General features: G+C 36.5%; 1 protein-coding gene across 2 annotated transcripts in view; it reads left to right on the top strand.

The window, feature by feature from the left end:
* The window catches only part of LOC150082812 (uncharacterized), a 98,936-nt gene that overhangs the window by 62,881 nt on the left and 10,385 nt on the right, over positions 1 to 25,670 (top strand). For both annotated transcript variants that reach the window (XM_090376834.1, XM_090376833.1), the window contains exon 3: positions 4,389 to 4,482. In XM_090376834.1, coding sequence (XP_090232960.1) covers positions 4,389 to 4,482 — 94 coding nt within the window. The remainder of the gene's footprint in view (positions 1 to 4,388; positions 4,483 to 25,670) is intronic.

Here is a 25,670-nt window from a genome sequence, read left to right as displayed (position 1 = left end):
ATGCAGATGACCTTTCCATCTCCTGCCATACCCAAAATATGAGATCTATTGAATGGCAGCTTCAGATATCACTTAATAAAATACAACAGTGGGCCAAACTCGATGGCTAACGACTCTCGCAGCAGAAAACAGTTGCTATCTATTTTTGTAGGCAACGCAAACTTCATCCGGATCCTCAACTTCAGATTTCTAATGTCTCCATCCCGGTCACTAATACGGCGCCTCTGTAGCCAGGTGGGCAGGAGCAGCAGTGCGTAGCACAAGCTTCTTGATTAGACCGGGGTTTGAGCCTGTGACCACCAAATACGGAGGATGCGGAAAGGTCAGGGAATGACCACCAGTATGGCCTTAGTTGTTAATGCTCCAAATAACAAACAAACAACCTGGTCACTAATAACATCAGGTTTCTAGGATTAATCCTTGACAACAAGTTAAATTTTAAAAAAAGTTAAACATACTCAGAGCTTTATCTGCCCAAACATGGAGCGCAGTCATGCCTCTCTGCTTCAGCTATACAGGGCATTAATCAGATCCTGCCTTGATTATGGAGCTCCCATCTATAATTCTGCCAAAACGAGTGCATTACGCTGGCTTGATCCCATTCAACATAGTACTTTGAGAATTGCACTTGGTGCTTTCAGAACTTCGCTCACACAGTCTCTACATTGATGCGCACGAGCCCCCACTAACTTTATGTAACGCTGTTACTAAAGTATGCTGTTAAGATACAAAGTTTTGCCTTGCATCCCATTCAGTCATACCTTTTCAATCCACCTTTAGAAAACCTTTACAGAAATAAACCTAGCATAGTAAAACTAGCTGGTCTTCGCCGTCTTGAACTGTCGCAGGTTTGGAATGTTTCCATCCATTCTGTACAACAGATAGCAACTTACTCTCAACCACCATGGCTCTTCCTTCTGTACCCACCTGTGACACTTACCTTTGTCAATCGGAAAAGAATATTTTAAAAGTATTAAATGTCAGACGAATTCATGCAGCTTGCACTCAAAGATATACTGATTTTTCCCCAATTTATACAGATGACTCCAAATCTAATGCAAATGTTGGAGCAGCAACACTGTTTTCAAATATCATTTCAGCAACCCTTCCATCTGATTTCAGTAACTTCTCAGCTGAATTATATGCAATCAAACTAGCTTTAGAAAATCTGTTCTGATCGTTCTTTAAAATATGTTATTTACACTGATTCCCTCAGTTCAATCATGGAATTATCTTATTCTTCAGATAATGTTCACCCTGTTCTAGATGAAATTAGAGGCTTATTGTTACAACAGGTCACCTTCTGTTGGATTTCAGCACATTCTAGTATTTTGGGCAATGAGCTGGCTGATAAAGCTGCAAAAAATCCATCTACCTTAGATTTAACCAATATCACTGTTCTGGCATCAGACTATGCACTAACCATTCATGCTGCATGCCTATCAGAATGGACAGCACTCTGGCACTCTCAGACTAACTAATAATAAACCTTTTCAGTTTAAACAGGATCCGAAAATTTGGCGTCCCAGTGTTCGTACATCAAGACGAGAAGAAGTAGTCCTTTCAAGAGCAAGAATAGGTCATACTCATCTGACCCACCTCCATTTACTCACAGGAGATGGTCCACATTGTTCTATAAATCTGACTGGGAAACATATTCTGATTGACTGCTCCTACTATAAATAACACAGAACTTCAACCTTGCTATCACGGTTAATCTTTGTAAACCAATAACTCTAGAAAATATCATTGGTGACAAGACAAATATATCTGAATTTTTTAACTTCCTCCGGCAAACTGGACTGGACTTTTTAATAAATTCTGATTTCGGATTTTTTTCTGTCACAGATTAAAATTTTCTAATTTTTTTATATCATAAATGAATAGGCGCATTATAGCCATAGCAGCTTATGCACCATTAAACTCCCCATAACAACAACAACCATACAGATTCTGTGCTGGGAGGTGTAATTTCTGCTCGGTAAAAACCTTTTTGTGATCAGGCCTCTTTTGATAAGAAGCATGGCCTCACCACCCCTTCTGTCTTCCCTGTTTTTCATAAATACATTATATATAGTGGAGCTCATTATCCACAATTTCCTGATGGTACCACAGTTCTGTTAGCTATGTTATGCCAGCATTAGTTATCTTAACCAGAAATTTGAATTCATCCATTTTATTGACAACATTCTTGACATTACTATAGATACACTTAAGACTAAGTATCCTTCGCAGCAACAAACAAGAATACTTGATGTGTGCATTACTTTGACCCATAGCATCAGATAAATGCATGTCTTTATTACCCTTCTTCCCCCCCCCCCAACTAGCATTTCCTCTAAACCCTTAAAGTATCTTCCGTGATACTGGCAAAAAACTCTTGCTGTGTCTTTGTTCAAATGAATATGGTCTCTACAAAATAGATTTGCAGAATCCCTCAAATCTTAAATTGATCTACAAGGCGTTCAGCATATACAGTAATACCCCGACTTATGCTACCCCGACTTACGCGAACTCGGAGTTACGCGGTTCTTGATTTTTTCATTTGGCAACACTGCCACCCACTATCTTCATGGTTGTTTTTCATATGTTATCGATATACGGTGCGACGGCGGAGAATGAGGGCGAAAGATGAACAAAATTCAACTTTGCTGCGCATGAGCTGCACACATATACAAGAATTTGTATTCCAACTGTCGTATTTATGTGTGCGTTCGAATTCGTGCTCAACTTTTGTCGGAAATTACATCGTTTTCACAAGAGAAATGGATCGCGTCGGTCGAGCCGTATACAGTCAGTCCTCGTATAACACGTGTTTACACTACACGAATTCGATCATACACTATGTATAAATACGGTAACAATATCTTATAATATAACACGAACGGAATTGGCTTATGCACGATTCGCCTTTGTGTTTACAAGAAATGGCAGTCGAACGCAACACGATAGGAATGAAGAGAAGATTCAGAAAATGTATTTATGTTTTTTATATCAGTGAAGGGGAAACACATTTCACCATAATAATGTAAAAACCAACACAATTCCAGCTATCGGTATGCAATTAGATCAAGTTTACTACCAGTTTATAACAGATTCCACTAGCAGAAACGCAACTGGATTTTTATTGTGTTGTTTATTCTGGATTTTTATTGTTTTATGGTAGTAACCTCAAGAAATATGAGGTGTTAATAGTATCTCTGCCTTTATGGTGTTGTTTATTCAGTTGCTACATGCGCGCAGCTTTGTTTATGCGTATCAAGCGTGCCTCCTCGTTTTGTAATTGTGCTTTATTCCCTAAAAATGAGTAAAATACTTAAAAGGTGTGAAAAGGAAGCGTACTGGTCAAGAAACTGCAGATTCAGAGAGAAAAAGAAAAGCAATTATCGATAAACAGAGGCGGACTGGGTCAAAAATTCTTACCCGGGAATATTTATAGTGGCCTCATACTATGGTTTATGGCCAAAATCACACTGGCCCACCGGGATTTCCCCGGTAAGGCTTATGGCCAGTCTGCCTCTGTCGATAGAGAAAAAATATGAAATTGTGAAACGCTTTGAGTGAAATGAAAGACCATGTGATATTGCACGTGCTACAGGCCTAAATGAAGCAACGGCGAAAAGCACATGACAATTGCAAACTTGACAGGTTGAAAATTGAAAAGGGCTCAACTGTCAAGGGCTTAAAAATTTTAGAAAACATAGACTCCAACGAAGAACGCGTTATAGCTACAAAGCAAGGAATAAAAAAATTATTAGCTTGCTACGAAGAAATTCTGCTTGAAAAAAAAGAAGGCGCTGTGTCGTCAGACGAATTTGTTAGATTTTATGAAGCCATCGACATCGAAATAACTTTTTTACGTAAGTCATTTATTTTTTTAATACATATTTTGTATTAATATGTATAAAGAACTGCAATTTTATTAATATTTTTCTTCTAAACTAGTGTTTTTGTTAGTCCTTGGTCCCAATTAAACAAAATGTATATGTATTTATATGCAAAGTTGTACCCCGACTTACGCGAATTCGACTTAAGCGATTTTCGTCGTACCTACCTATCGCATAACTTCAGGGTATTACTGTAATCCCTCCTATCATGCCTGGGCAGAATTGCAGGCACACACATTCTGACTTGTGTACAACTCGCAGCATTTTTTCAGCATGGCCCTATATTATTTATCTAACTAATCATCAGGTCACATTTGCTTAATATCATTAGTCCTTTTATGAGGATAGTCGATATTATGTTTTGATAGCAATGCTATTTCTTGTGTACAACTTTACGTTCTAGAAGGAAATCAAAGTAACAATTATGCAAATTTTAATTATACATATGTGAATTATACATACAGTGTAAAGCAATTTTAAGTATATGCACTTTTCTTTCAGACAAAGGAAAATCTTAATAGTACTCCTCCAACATTAACTAGAACGAGGAATCTTAAAAGAAAGCTTTTTGTATCTTCCGAAGATGGTAAATTAGGTTTGTATTTCTTTGCATACAGTATCTCATTATGGTGCTCGTGGAGAAGCTAAATTAAGCCCTAAATAGTGGTGTTAGTTTTTAAAATTATTTACGAATGAAGTTTTTAAGTTTTATATAAAGGGACGAATAAACAGTATTCTGAAAAGGCCGTCTATGGTTTGGATTAGCTTGTGGAAATATTTTTATGGTAGTTTCCACAAGCAACTCGTCGACCATTTCTGTATGAGCATGTAGAAATATTTCCTGGGGTTGGAAATCATGATCAAGAAAAAAATTTGAGAGATATTTGTGATTAGTGAAATACAAACTGAAGTAATTTATATCTCACTGGACCGTGTAAATTTCTTTTTGTTCTTACTTCATCAGCATGCATCTGAAGAAGCGAGAACTTAACCTTGAAGTAGTGGCACCTGGACTGACAGACCTATATGTTGTGCATTAATTGCCAATTCAAGATTAATAGTTCTTATGCTGTCCACCTTCCAAATTTTATATACATTCTTACTTGAGCAGTTTTGGAAATTGCACATTATTGTTAAGTCAAAATTATACACAAAAAATGTCTGATAGGCAAGGTATTCCCCAATGCCTTGCCTATCAGACATTTATTTATTTTAAACATTAATTTTAGACATTAATTTATTTTAAAAAAAGTTTTGTGCTTTTTTATTTCTTTTCTTTGTTTTTGAATTAAGCAATATTACGTCTTTTGTTAAATTTTTTAATGAAAAATTCAAAAGTTTAAAAATGTTTTTCACTTATTTTCAATTAAACAAAAGCTCCCCCCCCCCGTCCCCGATGATTCTTTTTATTGCAAACCCCTTCAACAAAATATCTATTTTGCATTAATGCCATTCAAGTTTAGTGGGTGTAACTTTGCCTGTTTTTCTGTTTTATACATACTTGAGAACTTTAATAACATTTAATAAGCATTAGATTCCATTAGTGTCCTTTTGTTCCAAAGAATTTTAAGCATAAATATATGCAAATGCTTCTTACCGAGTTCTTGTGCACTTAATGATTTTGTATAAACTTGAAAATGGAAAAGACATTGTTTCATTCTGTTTTTTCCCCCAGCAGAATTAATAAAAGTTTTCATTAGTTGAAAATAACAGGTGTAAACACATTTTTAAAATTTCAAATTTTTCATTAAATATAAAAATTACATTTAATAAATATTGCAGTCCATTAGTAAACAGTCAAGTATTGGTATACTCCAAGTAGAATTCAAAATAACCAAAAACTTTTTTTAAAAATAAAACTAAAAATAAAATTTGGATCTGTCAGATCAGGCACTACCATTATTGTTACAATTGGCATTAACAATACTGCTGAGTTAGTATCCCAAAGCTTTAAGCTTTGTGTAGATTACCTTGGATTCTGAAGGAGGCAGGGGTACTCTTTAAATTTAATTAGCAAATTATTTTTTTTAAGTGCACACTTGCACTTAAGTGGGAGAGGGTTTTTTTTTTTTTTTTGGTTAATTTTTGTGTATTTTAATTACATTATAAATTGTTGCATAGGATAAAAAGTACATTGTATTGTAAATGATATTGTCCTGAGTTTATTTTTATAATTTTTACTTTAGTGGCTAATAGATTTTAATTAGTGGCTAATAGAAAACCAATTTGGAATGCTACAACACATGATTGCATGATTTATGTGGATATGGCTGCAGAACTTCCCAAGTGATCATAAGTTCATTTCTTGTATAAGCTGTTTCATGTATTCCAAGGTCACTCTTATGTAGATAATCCTAGTTCAACCGTGATTCTTTGGTGTCCAGGTGGGAGGAGTGTGCTAATCTTAGGTCTGCTTTCAGCCAGAGAGTAATTGGTTATTGAAACAATCTTCCATCTGGTGTTGTGGAAGTGGGTAATTTGAATAAATTTAAAGAAGGATTAGGCAAATTATTAGAAGGTATGGACAGATGAGGTGAGTGGTTTTTATTATTTATTTATTTATTTTTTGGCTGATGTGTAAGTTTACTAAACTAAAATACTAAATACTATATTAAATACTATAAGATATTAAACTAAAACTTGGTGCACTGATGGTTAAAATTGAGTCACCGAAGAAATGAATTCGATGCCCTGGAAAGAAATAAAACTGGAGACGTCAAGGATTCAAGTATCTAGTTGTCTGCCAATTGATACACTCCTGATCCATTTCTCAAAAATGAAAGGTCAAATGAAGACTGCTGTGGTCAAGAAGGATTGTTTTATTGCGGGACTTTGTTGTTAAGGAAATTTTTACCTTAACAAGAGTCCCTTGTTAAAGCAAAAATGAGGGGTGGGGTGCCCACATTTTCTTAAATTGAGGATAAAAGATGCAGTATGTTTTAGAGCTCAAAAATTTGTTTTTGTAAGTTTTAAATTTAATGTTATTCTTAGCAGTACCTTGAAAAAAAAGTAAGTCCTTTAATTTATACAATCAGTACCCTCAAATTAAAGAGAGGACTAATTGTATACATTTTTTATACTGTACTGCCCTTACATTTTCCTTTTATCTAAGGAAATGGTATACTCCAAGTATGTGGGTGGAAAAGAACTCGTGATTCTTATTTGATTGAATAAATTAAGATTATTTTTCTATTTTTTATATCACCTAAGAAATAGGTTTGTCATCCAAGATAATAATATATTTTGCCATTGTTGATTCAGTATTAAATCAAATTCAGAATTTTTTCATTTTGCAAATAAATTGAATTTGAGCCTTTTAATCTCCTTACCGATAAGACTACTTAAGTTGAGAATGGCTAAAAACTTATGGAATAATTCAATCTCAGAAAATATTTCTTGCAAAATCATCTCATAAAATTCTCTTGCCAGAACAACAATAACACTTACAGGCTAAGAAATCCTAGAGTAAACATTACTGATCATCCTTTATCATTGAACAAATATGAAGAAAGAGAATGATGCACTTTGGTTATCTTGAATAAGGAGGCAAATACCAATTTTATAAATAAATATAATATTTTATAAATACCAATTTTCATGTTGTGCAGACTGAAAAGACTTTTCAGCCTACATGCATCAGCCCACAAACTTACACTTTCAAAGACAGTACATGGAGACAGTGTGGAATAAGATACTGATGTGTCATAAAACCAACAAAATAATTAAACAGACCCATGCCAACTCTTAAATGAAACTTTTAAAGGAGTTACAGTAAAACCTCAATGTAATTCAGGTGTCGGGGGCAACTTTAACACTCACATTATAAGCAAAATACATTATATAGCCAATAAACGTTTTTTGGCCATATAATGAAAAAAAAAATATATATATATATATATATTATGTATTTTTTATTTATTTTTTTAAACACTGTTTTACTTTAAAATAAAATATTAAACAGTAGTGTTTCATATATTGTACTTAAAAATAAAATTTAAAATTGTCAGTTTTTTAATACAATCCCATGCTTCCAAATGAGACATGTTTACAAGAAATCAAGTATAGTGCATAAATATGAAATAAGGAACAACACAGCCACATAATCTAAATGCTGCTGTAGTTGAGTGGTCAATGAAAAGGTACAAAACACTTTGTTTAACAAGTACCCTTTTAGTTATGCAATTAAGGTATTCCTGGAAATCATTGCGTGGGAAAAAGGATAAGAAAGGCGACCTGATTGCTGAAGGAAACAAAAGGATGCGCTTACCAAGAAAGGTTTCAGTTCTGCAAATTGCCTTTGGAAACAAAGCATCTGTGGAGACATTGATTGAGGTGTTAAGGCTTTGAATGGATTTAGTAAGCTAAATGTTGTTGGTATTCTTTCTTTTTCTAAGACTACACATGTGAGAGGGGAATAAATAAAAATTGAGGAAGGATAGATGTGCAGAAGTTTGCCTTCAGTCAGCAGGTGGTTGATTGTTGGAACAAACTTCCATCTGTTAATGTGGAAGTGGGGGTGGTTTGAATAAATTAAAGGAAGAACTAGACCAGGGACTCACAACGGGGGCGATATCACCCCCAAGGGGGCAAAAATTGGTTTTTGGGGGTGAAAAAAATGGATTAAATATCGTTACAATGGTCTGTTGCCCCTCCATAGTTTATCCCTACCCGATGACATCTTATTCCTTAATATTTAATTTCTTGTATTGGGTTTTCTTTTCCCCCGAGACAACTGATTTTTAACATACAGGTATATTATATTAGGAGTGAGAGAGAAATTTTTATAAAAGGAAGATAGTGGACATGATTTAATTGAACCACCTTTGCTTTAAGCATTAAATGCCTAAGTGCTTTCAGAGGTAATTTCTCTGCAATCCCTGGCGTTTGTGCCTTTCTGACAACTGCAATCTTGGTGACGGCGTGGTGCAGGGCCAAATTTCCCATTAGGCACTATAGACACAGTGCCTAGGGCCTACGAAGGAAGGACAAAATTAAAAAAAAAAAAAAAATGTTTCACTCTTTTCACTGTGACTAATGAAAAATGACTCAGAAAACATATGCACAATCGACCCTAGGAGCTTCAATTCAATACGCATGCGCTATCTAGCGACTGTTCTCGAAACTAGAAGAAGAATTACCTGGGGGTAATTGTGCAGTGATATATAGGAATTTTGCTAGCAGGGACAGGGAGGTGATTATCCCGTTATACAAGGCAATAGTCAGGCCACACCTAAAGTACTGTGTACAGGTCTGGAGGCATCATTTTAGGAAGGATGTAGAGCTAGAACGAGTACAAAGAAGGACAATAAGATTAGTGAGAGGAACAAAGGGGTGCTCTTACCAGAAAGGCGTAAGTTCTGCAAATTGCAGTGCCTGGAGAGTAGGCACCTGCGAGGCGATCTGATTGAGGTGTATAAGGCCTTAAATGGGTTGAGCAAGCTGAATGCTGATGGATTCTTCCTCTTGCTCAGATTAAGAACCTGAGGGGCACAGATTCAAATTGAGGAAAGACAGTTGTAGAATAGATGTGCGGAAATTTGCCTTTAGCCAGCGGGTAGTTGATTGGTGGAACAGACTTCCATCTTTTGTTGGAAATAAATTCAAGGCTGAGCTGGACAGGCATTTGGAACAAATGGAGGGGTAAAATGGGAGGGTTTTCTTCTTTTTTTTTTGGCTGATGCTGCATAAGCTTGCTTTCTTGCATCATATGCCTCTACTAATACTAATCGAAGTGATGGTCGCTCTGTCAATTGAGGTGGTTTATCAATTATTATAGTTGAAACTTCAGTCACGTTAATTAACGTGATTCACAGTCAGTGTTAAAATAGAAGAAAAATTTTACCCCCCCTCCCCCCTTTTTAGCACATTTCGGAATAAGACTGCCTAGGGCCTGTGAACTCCAAAATCCAGCCTTGGCATGGTGGTGTGGCTTATTTATTTATTCTTTTGTTTCATTGGTCAATATATGAGGCATGGATGGGATGGGGAAATGTTTGTCTGTTTCTACTTTCTAAGCGACAATTAGTATTGATTCATTGTTTCCTTTAAATTGTGAAAGTTGTTTATTTTAATCCACGGTGCTTTTGGGGTGACCTGGGCTATGAGAGTTAAATAAAATAGTTTATATTTTATTATTTAATTATTTGTAGTTATTCAAACTATCATCAATCATGTCAAATGCTGAAAAGAAAAATGTCGACAGAATCTGGATTGAATATCTAGCTTATGGTTTTATTACAAGACAATTCGTCTCAAGATAGCCCATGTGTCTTATGCGTAATAGTTCTTTTTCAAATGACACTATGAAATAATCAAGACTTTTAGATCACTTAAAAAGGAAACATCCTGATAAAGTTGGACAGAATGATGGAAGGATGGAATGATTGCATCTTATAAAATTGCAGAAATCATTGCAAAAACTGGTGGTGCTCATACAGTTGCTGAGACCACTATATGACCTGCATTAGAGAATTTCAACAATGATGCTTCAAAATCCTTCCAGTATTTTAAAAGCATTGCCATTGAGCAGTGATTCAATTCAAAGTCAAATCAATGAGATGTTAGTTAATATTGAAGAGCAGCTAATTGACAAACTAAAAACTAGAAAATTTTCTATTCAGATTGATGAATCTACAGTTATTGACAATAAGGCCCTTATAATGGCATAGTTCATTATTTCGATGATGATTGTAAATTGCAAGAAGAAATGTTGTTTGTAAAATCTTTAGAAACTGACTATATTGGAGCATCCATTTTTGTTGCTGTAAAGCCATGGTTTGATGAAAAACAAGTACCATGGGAAAATTTGGTATCCTGTGCCACTGATGGTGCTACCTCCATGGTTGCAAGACATAAAGGTTTTATGGGCCCACCTAAAGGAAATATGTACCGAAGTTCTTGCAATACACCGCACTGTGCACCAACATCATCTGGTTGAAAAAAATATTAGTCTAGTTCTTTATCAATCTCTCTGTATAGCTGATGTACAAGTTAGTGCAATTGCATCATTTCTGTATGTAGCCAACTACTTAAGTAGTTATAAATTGGCATCATTAAGTATATTTCATATTGTGAATACCTTCACGAGTTACCATGATATTGCACTACCTCGAATAAGTAACACTTCTATAGGAGAAGACAATTGTTACTTATTCTCAGCGGATACCATCACCCATACAGCACTGTTTCGGAGCTTATTGGCTCCTCATCAGTGGGTGGGAAGATACCCTGGTGTTGCAAACTATTCTGTAATCTCTCGGTATAGTTATTTAAAGCCATGAATAAAATAAAGTCACATAGAAAATACAATCGCCTTTACAGAAAATTTTGTGTTGATAATGAAGAACAGTATGCGAGACTTCTTTTACATGCAGAAGTCAGATAGCTTTCTAAAGGAAACTGTCAAACAAGATTTGTAAACATTTTTATACTATAATTAGATTTTTAGAAAGCGAAGGAAACAGATTTAGCAAAGGAGATCAGTAAACACAAAAACAACATATACTGTATGGCTTGGATTTTTTGAAAACTTAATGAAGTATCACCTCAACTTCAAGGGAAATTAATTACGGTGATAGACTGCCAATGCGTATTATAAAACCCTTCACTGAAAAACTGGAAAAATTTTAAAGAAATTTAATGAGATACAATTTCAAGGTATGCAAGAGTTAGTTGAAATCAATGAATCTCTCACTGAGAATGGTCTTAAGAATTATTCAGATCATATGTGTTCTTTAAAAGACACCTGGTTGTGGCGCATTATAGCCTTAGTCGCTAATGCGCCAATAAAACCCAAGCAGCAACAGTTCTTTAAAAGGTGAAAAAAAAAATATATTTTCAGATTTATTTTCTTTTGAAGTGAAGCCATGGATGTTAAATCCAACTGGATGCGATGCCGGGTCTGCTAGTGAAGAAATTCAAGAACTCGTAGAATTAAAATGTAACGAAGAATGTAAATATAAATTCAAAAAAGGTGGAATGGTTGAATTGTGGGGATCAAAAACAACTAAACTTCTTTATCCAACAATGTGGTCTGAAATGGGCATAGTACTTCTTTGTTTTCCAATGTCTTATATGACTGAAAGTGGTTTTAGTTCAGTAAATAAAATATTAACAAAAGAAAGAAACAGGATTGATATCTGTTCAAGAGGAGACATTAGAATTAAACCTACTAACATCATACTGAACTCAGAGATTAGGGATCCCTGAGTTCAGTATGATGGGATCCCATTGAATAAAAAGAGTAAGTATAAAGTATTTTCTTGTTTAAAATTTTGTGTGTGGGGGGGGGGGGGGGGCAATTAAGAAAAAAAAAATGTCAGAAAAAAGCCCTTTTTAGGGAGGGGACAATAATTAAAAAATAGGTTGAGAAACACTGAACTAGACAAATTCTTGGAAGGTATTCATAGGTGAAGTGTATTGTTTTTTTTTTTTTTTTTTTTTTTGTTTCCGTGCATTATTTGCCACTACTAATACTAATCTCGGAAATCATTTTATATAGAAAATAGTGTAATATGGTTGGGTTACATTGAGGATCACCCTATAGGCTCCCCCCCCCCCAAGGAGTTATAAACATGAGCAAATTTTACAATACTGCAGTGTAATTATGGATCAGTGGTAGCAGCTTATAAAATATGTAAACTGTTTGTCAATTTATGCACAATTTGCAAGGAAGTCTATGGCTTATGCTGCACCAGCCAAAATAAAAAAAACATAACTAATAAGAGAAAAGGAAATAGACAACCTATGCATTTTCCTCCTCCCATCCAGCTGATTTGAATTTCTCCAAACATCAGCCTCTACCACCCATGTAGCTAACTTATTCCAGTAATTTATAACTCGCTGGAATAAGTTACCTTATTCCTAAAATAAAACTTCCTGCAATACAGTCTAAACATCTCTCCCCATAACTTCAATTTATGGCCCCTTAGTTATAGAATCATAACCGTGAAAATTTTGTCCTCATTCGTTTTACTTATGCCTCTTAGAGCCTTAAACACCTCAATCAAGTCTCCTCTAAGGTTCCTAGTTTCCAAGCTCTGCAGCCCACATATTCAAAGTCTTTCCTCATATGGACACCCCTTTTGCCGATCTCACCAGGCGAGTTACCCATCTTTGGATCCTTTCAAGAAGCACAGCACAGTCTTTCTTTAGGTGCAGTCTCCATACTTGAACACAGTATTCCAAGTGTGGTCTAACAATAGCCTTATATAATGAGATTATGATGTCCTCATCTCTACTAGCAATTGTTTAATAATCATCGATAGGATACCATGGGCCTTCCTTGCAACCTGTCTACAATGCTTGAAGAACTTCATGTCTGACTGTATCCTAACACCCAAGCCCCTTTCCTCCATTACTGGTATTAGTTCAACTCCCGCAAGTGTATAAGTTATTTTGAGGTTACTGTTCCCGAGATTTGCTGGATTAAAGCATAGCTGCTATTTTTCTGTATAAGCAGAAAAATAGCAGCTACACCATCCCTGAAGTCTATCTAGGTCTGAAGAAGCTCTGCTTGGCACTGATCATTAACTACCCTACTAATCTTTATATCATCTACAAATTTAGACATTACACCCTCTATCCCTTCATCCATGTCATTTATAAAAATCAAAAACAACAGTGGGCATAATACTGATCCTTGGGAACCCCACTTCTTACATCAACCAATTCTGAGGAATAACCATTTATCACAACCCTCTGCCTCCTGCCCTGAAGCCATCCAGTTATCCTTCTAAGGATTTTTCCTGTGATTCCAACCTGTTCCAGCTTATAAAGTAACCACTCATGTGGGACTCAGTCAAATACTTTGCTTAAATCCAAATAAACAATGTTGAAATTATTCTCTAAATCCAGCCCTTGAGTGACCCTGTCAAAATAGCTAACCAGATTAGTTAAACATGATTTTCCCTTTACAAAACCATGCTTAGTAACCTTCAGAATCCATTTCTATCTAAATGATCTTTAATTCCACCCTTGATTATTATCTCCATGATTTTCCCTATACTGAAGTTAGACTAACCGGCTGGTAATTTCTCACTTCCTTATGTATTGAAGATACATTGGCACTTTACCAATTCAACGGCATCACTCCCGAGTCCAGTGATGCTCTTATAATTAGCCTCAGTGGTTGAATGCACTCAATTGCCACCCCCCTAAAGATTATAGAGTATATGCCATCAACCCCAGGAGCCTTACTGCCCTGTAGGCGTGAAAGATTTTTCATTAAATAAACATGTGAAATTAAACATCATTAATTGCATTTTTTACAACTGCACTCCCATAATTTTTCATTGACACAAAGGGTTTTCTTCTGTAAATATTGATGCAAAGTAACTTAATGTTGAGTAACTTTTTAATGCAAAGTAACTGTTCATTATCTACTTCAGCTGGGATATCTAATACTATCCCACGTACATTACATAAGAGTCCAATCTGGTTTGTCCTCTTTACATTTATATATGTGAAGAGTTGCTAATCCACACTCTTTGCTCTCTCTATCCCAGCGATTTCTCATAATCAGCCTTTGCCAGCCTAACCTTTTCTGTGGCACTATTACAGATCAATTTGTAGCTGTTATAGGCTTCAGTACTTTTTATTTCTCTGTAAATTTTCAATGCCATCTTTTTCTTCTCAAGTAATCTGGCAACTTCCTTATTCATCCAACTTGGAATATTTTTTTAATGGTATATAAGCATTCAAGGCTTCTGTGATTAATGTTTTAAATGTGTGATTAATGTGCAATACCCAGTTAGTAGAGGCCATGTCAGGGATAAGGCTGATATGCCACATAATTTTCAATTGATTTATAGGTTGTTGAACTTATACATATTTTTGAGAATTAATGTCTTAATTTTTCTCCCCTCCACATATTTATTAGGGTGAATCCCTAGAGAAATGACCAAACTGACAGTATTTGTTGGTCTGTTAGGATAAGTGAGAGAGAGAAAAGCACCTTAAGCTGTCGTAATTTCCTTTGATAACTCATTCCTTTGCCTTTAAGTACTGCTACCTCTCTCTCTCTCTCTCTTCATCGTCCACTGTAGAACTCCGTGATCGCATCCTGCTACTGGTTCCTGTACTGTCAGTCCTATTATGTCATCTGGTTCATGAGTGATGAGGTCTAGAATATTCTTTTTCCTAGTACTTATCCTGACATGTTGATACAAATAACAATCGTCTAGTTGATTTAAAAATTTTTGTCACCCATGTGGAGTTTCCTTCCCACTTGCTCCAGTCAGAGGCAAATTAAAATCACTGATAATAAGACATTGATGCAAGAAAACAAGCTTATATAGCATCAGCCAAAAAAAAAAAAAAAAAACCTTATTTCATCCATCCCCTCGCTCCAACTGTTTGTCAAGTTCTGCCTTGAATCTATTTAAGCTATCAACTTCTACAACGACAGATGGAAGTTTGTTCCAGCAATCAACCACCCGCTGGCTAAAGGCAAACTTCTGCACATCTATCCTACAACCGTCTTTCCTCAATTTGAATTTATGCCCTCTCAGGCGATTATTCTGAGCAAGAGGAAGAATCCCATCAGCATTGAGAATGCTCAAACCATTCAAGGCTTTGTACACCTCAATCAGATCACCTCGCAGGTGCCTAGTCTCCAGACACTCTAATTTGCAAAACTTTAGCCTTTCTTCGTAAGAGCAACCTCTTGTTCTGTTCACTAATCTTGTTGCCCTTCTCTGTACTCGTTCCAACAGCTCTACATCCTTCTTAAAATGAGGCCTCCAGACCTGTATACAGTACTTAAGGTGTGGCCTGACCATTGCCTTATACAAGGGAATAATCACCTCCTTATCCCTGCTAGAAACATTCCTGTATATCATTGACAAGACACCATGAGCTACTCTTGCAGACCGTTTGCACTGCTCAGAAAACTTCATATCTGCTTGCACAATTATACCCAGGTCCTTTTCATTCTCTACCACTGTCAGTTGTGGTACCACAGAGTTGATACATTACTCTGGGATTACTGCTTCTCATATGTAGTACTTTACATTTGTAAAAGTTAAACTTCATATGCCACCTCTCAGCTTTTCTAGATCCTGTTGAGCAGTGTACTGTGTACAACCCTGCCAACCTTCGTATCGTCTGCAAACTTGGACATCAAGCTTGATATATCATCATCAATATCATTTATAAATACAGAAAACAACAATGGACCCAACACTGAACCCTGAGGGACATCGATGCTTACTTGCCAGAGATGTCAGGGATAAGGCTGATATGCCACATAATTTTTATTTGATTTATAGGTTGTTGAGCTTATACATATTTTTGAAAATTAATGTCTTAATTTTTCTCCCCTCCACATATTTATTAGGGTTAATCCCTAGAGAAATGACCAAGCTGACAGTATTTGTTGGTCTGTTAGGATAAGTGAGAGAGAGAAACACACTGGTTGGGTTGACATCTACTGCCACTCTTTGGATTCATGATAATGCTGGCTACCACGAGGGGTATCATAGTGCACTGTCAGGAGAGTTCTGCAAGCATAAGTTGGAACCTATTAAGTAAAATGTAAAGTGTGTTAGTTGTCTGACGGCACTAGGGGTTCACCCCATTTCCACGTTGAGGAAGAATCCTATCGTGTGACACAGAACTCTATGAAAGCCAGAGATTTAAAGGTGTATGGGGAGTGGAGTGTTGTGTACCATTGTATCTCTGACCATCTAGCTGTTGGGCTCCTAGTGGGAGCTCAAAGTGTGGACAATGTCCACACTTTGCTCCGGGGAGGCAGGTCAGGCACCTAGTAGATTTTTAATAGTACTCTGGCAAGCCCTGCCATTAGGTTAAGGTTGAATTGGAATTTAAAGTTAGGGTAGAGTTATAATTTCGCTGCTAAGTTAAGTTTAATTTAGATTAAGAGCAAGGTTGGGTAAGTTAGAGTAGGGAAGAATATTGTAGGCTGGGGGTATGGGGATACAAGGGAAGGTGGCCCCAGAAATATCAGTGGGGATAAGTCCTACCAGGGGAAGGAGAATAAAGGTACCACGCAAGGGAGTGCAGTGCAGATTGCCAGATGCTGCTGGCAACAGAGCTGCATGTTGTCAGGTGGGGGAAAGAGACACATTTACTTCACAATCTGCATTCTCATTTTACTTACATTCTTTTTTGCATTTTCCCCCCCTCACCTGCTCATTGATTTTTTTTTTTTTTTTTTTCTGCAATACTGGGAGGGGATACAATGGTGTATAGTGTAAATTTAAATATTAATGCATTATACTTTTTTTTCCCTCCTACATTTTATTGTAATTTTTTTTTTTTTTTTGTTGTTAGGTTATATATATATATATATATATACACACACACACACACACACACACACACACACACACACCCTAGGGCTAATAATATATATATATATAAATTTTTTTTTTTTTACCCCTCACTCACTCATTCATACTTTTTTTTTCTCCTCACGCACCAGGAGGGATGCAGTGGTGTGTAGTGTAAATTTAAATACTAATTCATGCACCTCCGTAGCAGGTGGAAAGGAGCAGCAATGTGTAGCACCTGCTTCTTGATTAGACCGGGGTTCGAGCCCGTCACCACCAAATACGGAGGATGCGGAAAGGTCAGGGAATGACCACCGCATATCCCGGAGCAATATGGCCTTAGTTGCTAATGCTCCTAAAAACCAAAAATAACAATAACAATACTAATTCATAATATTTAAGCTAAATAAGCAAGGATATAAAAGATTAAAGCTAGGGTTAGTGTGTACTTATGTGTGCATTTATGGTTTGTGTTCTTTCTCTCATGCACTTGCACTCTCATTCATTCTTCTGGCTTTTATTTCATTTTGTTTGACTCTTTCTTTCTGCACTGCACTCTCTGGGTACCTGAACTTACTGTTATTCTTCAGTTGTGGTGCAGGCCTAGCCACACATTTTTTCAGGCCATGGGAGAATGTTGTTAGTAAATGTTTGTTAGTATTTATAAAGTAATGTAAGTTATTATTAACATTTTGTTCTTTCAGCCAATTACATTTGCCCTTCCACTCATTCCCATTCACCATAACGCTCATTCACTCTCTCTTTCACTAAAACTGAATTTAGGGCGGAAACACAGTATTATCACTTCACGAGACTTCACTCATATACATATCTAACGTCAAATGTGGGGGGAGCTATATTTACAAATAGTTTATTGCTTGAAGACGCAGTGTTCTGATTGGCTGTATTCTCAAGATAACACGTTGGACTTCAAGGCTGAATGACATTGTCAGGAAGTCAGATTTTTCTGTTCGAACAGAAATTTCGTTAGGCATGACAAGAGGAAAATGGAGAAAATGCTAATAGAAAATTAAATTTGAAGTAAATAATCTGTTTTCAGATTATTTACTTCAAATTCGCACAAGTAAGAATATCCGAAAACAAATAACAACAACTTCAAGGATGTTGCTCCTGTGCCTATTCCGAAGCACCCTCCACTTTGACCAGCTACTCGGCATTCTCACCGCAAATGTCCAGTCACAGGGACGCTCAAAAATGGCAAAAGGAAGAAAATAGACTAACAGAATTACAAATTGAGAGGACGAACAAGTCGATCATTTCAGTTTACACAATTCATAACAATTTCTTACAAGTTCAATTTTTAGGGTTGAGAAGTAGTTTTTTGTTGTTATTAAATTTCATTAAAAATTTTTGTTTCGTATTTTGACAGAATCAAAATGAAATGTCATCCTTAATTAGAATATACAGTACAGGAAATTAAATTCTTCGTTATTCATCCATAAGTACATCCTAAAACAATTTTTATCTTCAAGTCCTGCAGTAAATGATGGAATTCGCCCTTTTCTGTTCTCTTCCAGTTGATGCCGTGTATCCATTGCGTACTCTCTTGTTTTTTCTGCTATAAGAGAAGCGCATTCATTTTCTAAATCTTCTTCAAAATCTGAAGAGGAGGATGAACTGTGGCAATTCATTTCGCTTCAGCTTTCCTCAAAGAGAATGATACGTATACGTTACAGGTTGCCAGATGTACCCTTTTTTTAACATCTGAAATGGGGAGTTTGAAAAAAGCAGAAATCATAAAACACCCTGTTGAGATGATTATTTAGGAAGAAAGAATTAACTGACGATAAAGTTGTTGAAATGCACCCTGAATTAAAGACTCAAATACGACATTCTATCCTATTTACAAAGAGGGTTGTAGAATATTCATATTATACTTACTTTGTAACCTTTTACATTCTATTTGACTTCTTTTTTATTTCATTGTAATGGTTTAAGGCTCAAGCAGCAAACTCTTTTTATTTAAAATTCCCAATATCAATATCATTTGCTGTTTGAAGAATGCATTCTGTTGAAATCATTCCGTAGAAATATTGCGACAAAAGATCTCAAAATACCACAGAGGGTTGGATAAAAAATTTAAATGCATACGAAGTACGGAATACAGAAAAATATATTCATTTTTGTTTTTGCTTTGCCTCACTCAAATGCAATGCGTGAGCAAGTACTTAGCTCAGTGTTTAACACGTGGAAAAAAGGATAGAAATAAGAATGTTGAAGGAGAACTGTTGCAGAAAACCAATCCCAAAATGTCATGCAAAGAATTTTACGCATGTGCACTAAAAAATGAAAAACTGTTAAAGAAAATTTGCTCAAATGAAAAGTATTGCTAGGTACATATTTTCTTTTTGATAAAATAAATCAGGTTTATTGAATATGTATTGTAAACAATTATGTAAAACATTTGATGTTAATATTTTTAAAAAGTTTCCTTTAGTGTTTATAATCTTTCAATAAAATTTTCCAAATTAAAGCAAAAGCACGGGCTATAATTCGGTTAATTTTATTAAAATTTGACTAATTTTGAATTCCACTAACTTGTAAAAATCAACAAAATATAGAAATAAAATGGTTTGGTTTTCTTAAGATATAATGCGAGTACCCCTAAACGAGGAATGAATACTCCAAACATAAGCACGAGTACCTCGAGATAAAATTTTGAATCTGGCCACCCTACGTTACAGTTTCTTCTCCGACCGACTTCACATTAAACAGGGACATGACGAGATTCACGTGACATGATAATAGTGTGTTTCTGCCCTTATTCCCTTTTACCACAATTCCTAATGCACTCTTTCACTCAGTGCCAAGCCCATTCATTCTACATTGCATCCCCTTGCTACTAGCTTACTAATATTTTTCAGCTAATCTGCTTTCCATGGTTATTTGGTGAGGGGCTCCAGGTTCCTACACATGGCAGGGTAGTCCTGGGGAAGAGGGTACCCAGGTCGATCCAGTTTTATCATGTCAGGTTTCTGTCAGGGTGCAGAGTACTGCTATCCTGACAGTTTTCAAGTCAATGTCTAGGCATGGTGGGAGACGTGGGCATATTAACTATTGATTATTGTTTAATTGCTAGGGGGGATGAATTACCATTCTTTGGATAATTCTGCACATTTCTAATGCTTTCTGTGTGAAGGTTGTAAAGGCTTTATAATTTTCCTCTTCTGTGATGAATAGATGTTCTTCTTCCCTGGGAAGGGGGCCAATCTGTGCTATTAGCTGTGTTCTGGGGATGTCAGAAATTATACATTCATATAGAATGTGTGCCCAGTTTTCACTCTCACCACAGGTGCAGTTTGGGTCATTAGTCAGCCACAAGGAGGTTAGTTTCACCTTTAGGGAGCCATGACCTGTCAATATAAATGTTGTAAAACGTCTAGGGGTATACCACTTAGGTGGCTTTGGGCTAACCATTGCCACCCATGGCAGAAACCTTTTGGTAACCAGACCTCTGGTTTCCTGCTCCCAATTTGTTTGCCATAGTTCATGGAGCTTTGTGGCTATTCTTTTTCTTTCATCCTTGATGGCGTTGGGTGTGTCAATGGCTATCCCCAGAAAATCTGTGGATATGCTATATATAAAGTAATGTTAGTTATTATTAATTTTGTATTCTTTCGGCCAATTACATTTGCTCTTTCACTCATTCCCATTTCATGTTCTTTTTAAGTCTATAATATGAGCTTCTTTTGGCTACTTCCAGGTAAAGTGGGAGAGCTCCGGCCAGCACCTGTAGTGCAGGTGTGCTGTGCAACATGCTCTGGTAATAGTGAGAAGTATTGTCTTTTGTATTGATTCTAATTTATTCCTGTTTCTTACTATGGCTGAGTGGGTGAATCACACACCAGTTCCATAGGTGATAATAGGTAGTAACATTGCACCGTATATGATTGCCAGGGTCTTTCTTTTGAGTCCTCAGACTGCTCGACTGATCCTGGCAATCATACCTACATAATTTCTCACTTTCCTCATCAAATCAAGATAAAGAATTAATTCTGAATCGAAGACTACTCCAAGATATTTTAGTTCTGTTACCATTTTTATAGTGGATGTGTTAATTTTGATTTGTGGACATCTTCTTATATCCAAATTACCTTTTAGAAGTATTTGTTTGGTTTTTTCAGGTGATATTTTGAGCATGTGCATTTGTGCTTGTACTGCAGCTGCAAGAGGGTGGCATTTGATCTTTGCTCTAACACTCACATTACCTGTTACAAGGAAAATCATGTCATCTGCAAAGTCCAGGCTTTCCACAGGGCCCAGATCCAAGACCAGAAATTCATCCAGAAGAAAGGGCCAAGGATTGAACCCTGTGGGCAGCCTTTATTCACAGGGCATGTCAATTCCTGAAACCTTGTGCATACTGAGACACTTTGTCTGTAAGGTAGCTGTTTATTACCTTATAGAGGTTCTGTGGGGTATTTGCCTGGCGGAGTCTCCTAAGGATGCTAGGCCAGCAGAGTGAGTCAAATGCTCAAGCAAAGTCAATAGAGATTGCCAGCATATATTTCTCCTCTGAGTTTTTAACTGTTGTCAGTAGGTGGTGCATGGCATCCTCCGTAGAGTTGCCCTGCCTAGAACCGTACTGATTGTTAGAATGTAAACTGCTTCTGTGTAGTATTGAGCTAATCTGATATATATTAGTCCAGTGGTTTAAACCTTTTTTTTTAAAAACGGCACCCCTAAGTAATTTATTTTATTTTGAGGCACCCCTATTCAATTTTCTGCCTGTTAGATCCAATTCTCTCCCTCTGTCTGGGGTGTGTGTGTGTGTGTGTGTGTGTGTGTGTGTGTGTGTGTGTGTGTGTGTGTGTGTGTGTGTGTGTGTGTGTGGTTTTTAGGAGCATTAGCAACTAAGGCCATATTGCTCTGGGATATGCGGTGGTCATTCCCTGACCTTTCCGCATCTTCTTCCGTATTTGGTGGTGATGGGCTCGAACTCCAGTCTAATCTAGAAGCGTGTGCTACGCACTGCTGCTCCTTCCCACCTGACAACGGTGTGTGTACTCATATATATCTAATATTAAAAAATATATGTTATATGATAGTTATTACAATAATATAATTATAAAAATTACATTTCATAATACAAATTATATATATACAGTATACTAAGTAAATGTCAATACAAAATTAAAAATATACTGTACACCTTTTTATAATGAAATAAACATAAATTAAAAAAAATAAGTTTATGTAACTTAAACCCAAATTATGTGGCACCTGGTTGAAAACCACTGTATTAGTCTTTTGTATATTTTCCCTAGTACAGGGAGTACGGCTATTGGTCTATATGATTTGGGATCAGTTTCCTGGAGTTTTGGGAATTAATCTTAACACAGCTTTTTTCCATGTTTTTGAGAATATACCTTTTGTCATACAGTTATTATATAGTGCTATCAATTTGTCTGGTCAAAACCTGGGCATTTATTGTTTTTAGTTTGATATGCATTGTCTTTAGGGAATATTTCCATGTTGGTCTGTAAGAATGGCTTAATGACAGTGAACAGATTGTTTCTTAATCCAATTCAGCCAGGGGCTCATATCTGGTGAGTGTGGACTTGGCAAATCCAGGATCCTGAGCTGGATATCATCATTCTTTTCCTTCTTGTTTTCTTGGTGATTCCCTTCTACTTCTGACTCTCTCTCTCTCTCTCTCTCTCTCTCTCTCTCTCTCTCTCTCTCTCTCTCTCTCTCTCTCTCACTCACTCAGGGTAATGCAGTAATTTTTTATTATTATTATTTTTTTTTGGCTGGTGCAGCATAAGCCTCAGGCTTCCTTGCACTATATGGCTAATAATAATAATAATAATAACAAAGAATCCAATATTCCATGCTCAAACTTTATTTTGGCCACTTGTTGCTGCTGATTACCATATTTCCAAGGCATAGGGATAAGGTACGTTTTGATGTATTGATCAATTAGTTTCTAGTTGAGAGCCAGTCAGCTTGTTGTGTACATTCTATAGAGCAGCCTGCATTTTTTTCCCTTTGGAAACCAAGAGGAAATAATTTCTCCATTTACATGCATGTACCTGTATGTCATTATTTGAATTCCTCTTGGTCATTATCATTTGGGCTGATTTAGAGTTCTTGCTGTAATTCTGCCAGTTAGGTAGTTCTGTAGAGGGAATTGTATTGCCACTTTTCTCGTTAGTTACTTTTGTCTGTTGAGGTTCCTTGGATTCCACAAAATATTTAAAAGTTTTAGATGCCAAGAACTGTTCCCTTACAACCACAGAAAGGATGATAGACAAGATTCCACTCTTAGGGGAGACTTCATAACTTGCATCTTTGCTCTTTAGCGACCAAGAGCAATCAGTAGCTGTTTAGCTGAAGAATTAAACTGAGGATGTATTTGTGTAAGATTAAGTATCCTTCCTAAATGAAAAGTATGGCTGTAGGCTATTACAGGAATGTTTATCATATGCAGATTTGCTTTTCAGAAATGTAATATTGATTTGGTTCTGATATTTACTGTCAGAATATTACTGAATTTACTGAATACCCTAATTAGGGCCTCTGCACCCTAATTAGAGTATTCAGTAAGGCCTTAGTATTAGCATTAGCATTTTTTAGCATTAGTAGAGGCATATGATGTAAGAAAGCAAACTTATACATCAGCCAAAAAAAAAAAAAAAAAACCTTCCCATTTCACTGATCCATTTGTTCCAAATGTTTGTCTATTTCTGCCTTGAATTTATATAAGCTATCGACTTCCACAACAACAGATGGAAATTTGTTCCAGCAATCAACTACCTGTGGGCTAAAGGCAAATTTCCTCATATCTATGCTACAACTGTCGTTCTTCAGTTTGAATCTATGCCCCCCTCAGGTTTGTAATCTGAGCAAGAGGAAGAATCCCATCAGCATTGAGCCTGCTCAATCCATTCAAGACCTTGTACATCTCAATCAGATTGCCTTGCAGGTGCCTACTCTCCAGAAGCTGCAATCTGCAGAACTTAAGCCTTTCTTGATAAGAGTACCCCTTTGTTCCTCTGACCGATCATGTTGCCCTTCTTTGTACTCCTTCTAGCAACTCTACATCCTTCCTAAACTGAGACTTCCAGACCTGTATGCAGTACTGAAGGTGTGGCCAGACCATTGCCTTATACAAGGAGATAATCACCTCCTTATTCCTACTCACAAAATTCCTGTATATCATTGACAAGACCCCCATGACCTACTCCGGCAGCCTGTCTGTACTGGTCAGAAAACTTCATATCTGACTGCACAATTACCAACAGCTTGCTTTCATTCTCCACTACTGTGAGTGTAACACCACCCAGTTGGTACAATCCTCTTGGTTACTGCTACCCATATACAGCACTTTGCATTTGTCGATTTTAAACTTCAGTTGCCAATTCTCAGCCCATTCTGCCCAACTTTTCCAGATCCTGTTGCAGCAGCAGCAGCATACTGTCATTACTGTTATTACCAACTGTGCCAACATTTGTATCATTTACAAACTTTGATATTAAGCTTGATATACCTTCATCAATATCATTGATAAATATACAAAACAACAATGGGCCCAACACCGAACCCTGAGGGACACCACTAATAACATTAGTCCATGCAAAACAGTATCCATTGATTACTACTCTGTCACTCAACCATCTTTTTATCCATTGTAGAACTTGCCCTTAATGCCGTACTTCTCCAATTTGTACTACTGTACAAATTGGAGAAGTATGTGCAACATACTTCTCCAATTTTGATACTGTTGTAATTTTGATACTGTTGCACATGTTCCCATGTGCAACAGTATCAAAAGCTTTCCTGAAATCCAAGTATATGATATCAAAATTATTTTTTTGCATCCAGCTCCTTTGTGACCACATCATGACGTGTCTGAATTATTACTGCTGTCTTATTAGATCATCCTGCAATGCTTCTTTAACCAGTGACTCCATTATTTTCCTTGGAACAGAAGTCAAACTAACAGGTCTATAATTACTTGTGTCATCTTTGATCCCTCTTTGTGAATTGGAGATACATTTGCACATCTCCAGTTCGTGGGGACTTCCCTTGAATCCAAGGATGCTCTCATAATTATGGTTAAGGGTTTGTTTACATCCTTTGCCACCTGCTTTAATATAACTGGATAGATCCCATCTACCCCCAGGTGCCTTTTCGTTTAAATTCAATAATTTCTCCGCCACTTTGCTCTCAGTTATTACAAAGTCATTTAACTCCCTGTTTGACAAATGTCTTGCCCTCTCCTCCTTGAATAATTCCTCACGTGTGAATTTAGATGCAAAATATTCATTTAGTTTGGCAGCTATCTGAGAATGATCATCTACAGCCAAACTATTGATATGAAGTGGACCAATCTGATTCATGCCCTTCTTCTTTGCTGTTTCTCTTTGCATTCTTTGCCAAAGATTTGTCATAATATGCCTTCACTCGCCTAACCTCCTTGTGACTTGATTACAGACTACCTTGTATCTACCATACACTTCAGTGT

Source organism: Mastigoproctus giganteus, chromosome 7 (assembly GCF_048544385.1).
Source record: "Mastigoproctus giganteus isolate SK-2022 chromosome 7, ASM4854438v1, whole genome shotgun sequence".
NCBI classification, from domain to species: domain Eukaryota; kingdom Metazoa; phylum Arthropoda; class Arachnida; order Uropygi; family Thelyphonidae; genus Mastigoproctus; species Mastigoproctus giganteus.
This window is presented reverse-complemented; position numbering and strand designations above follow the sequence as displayed.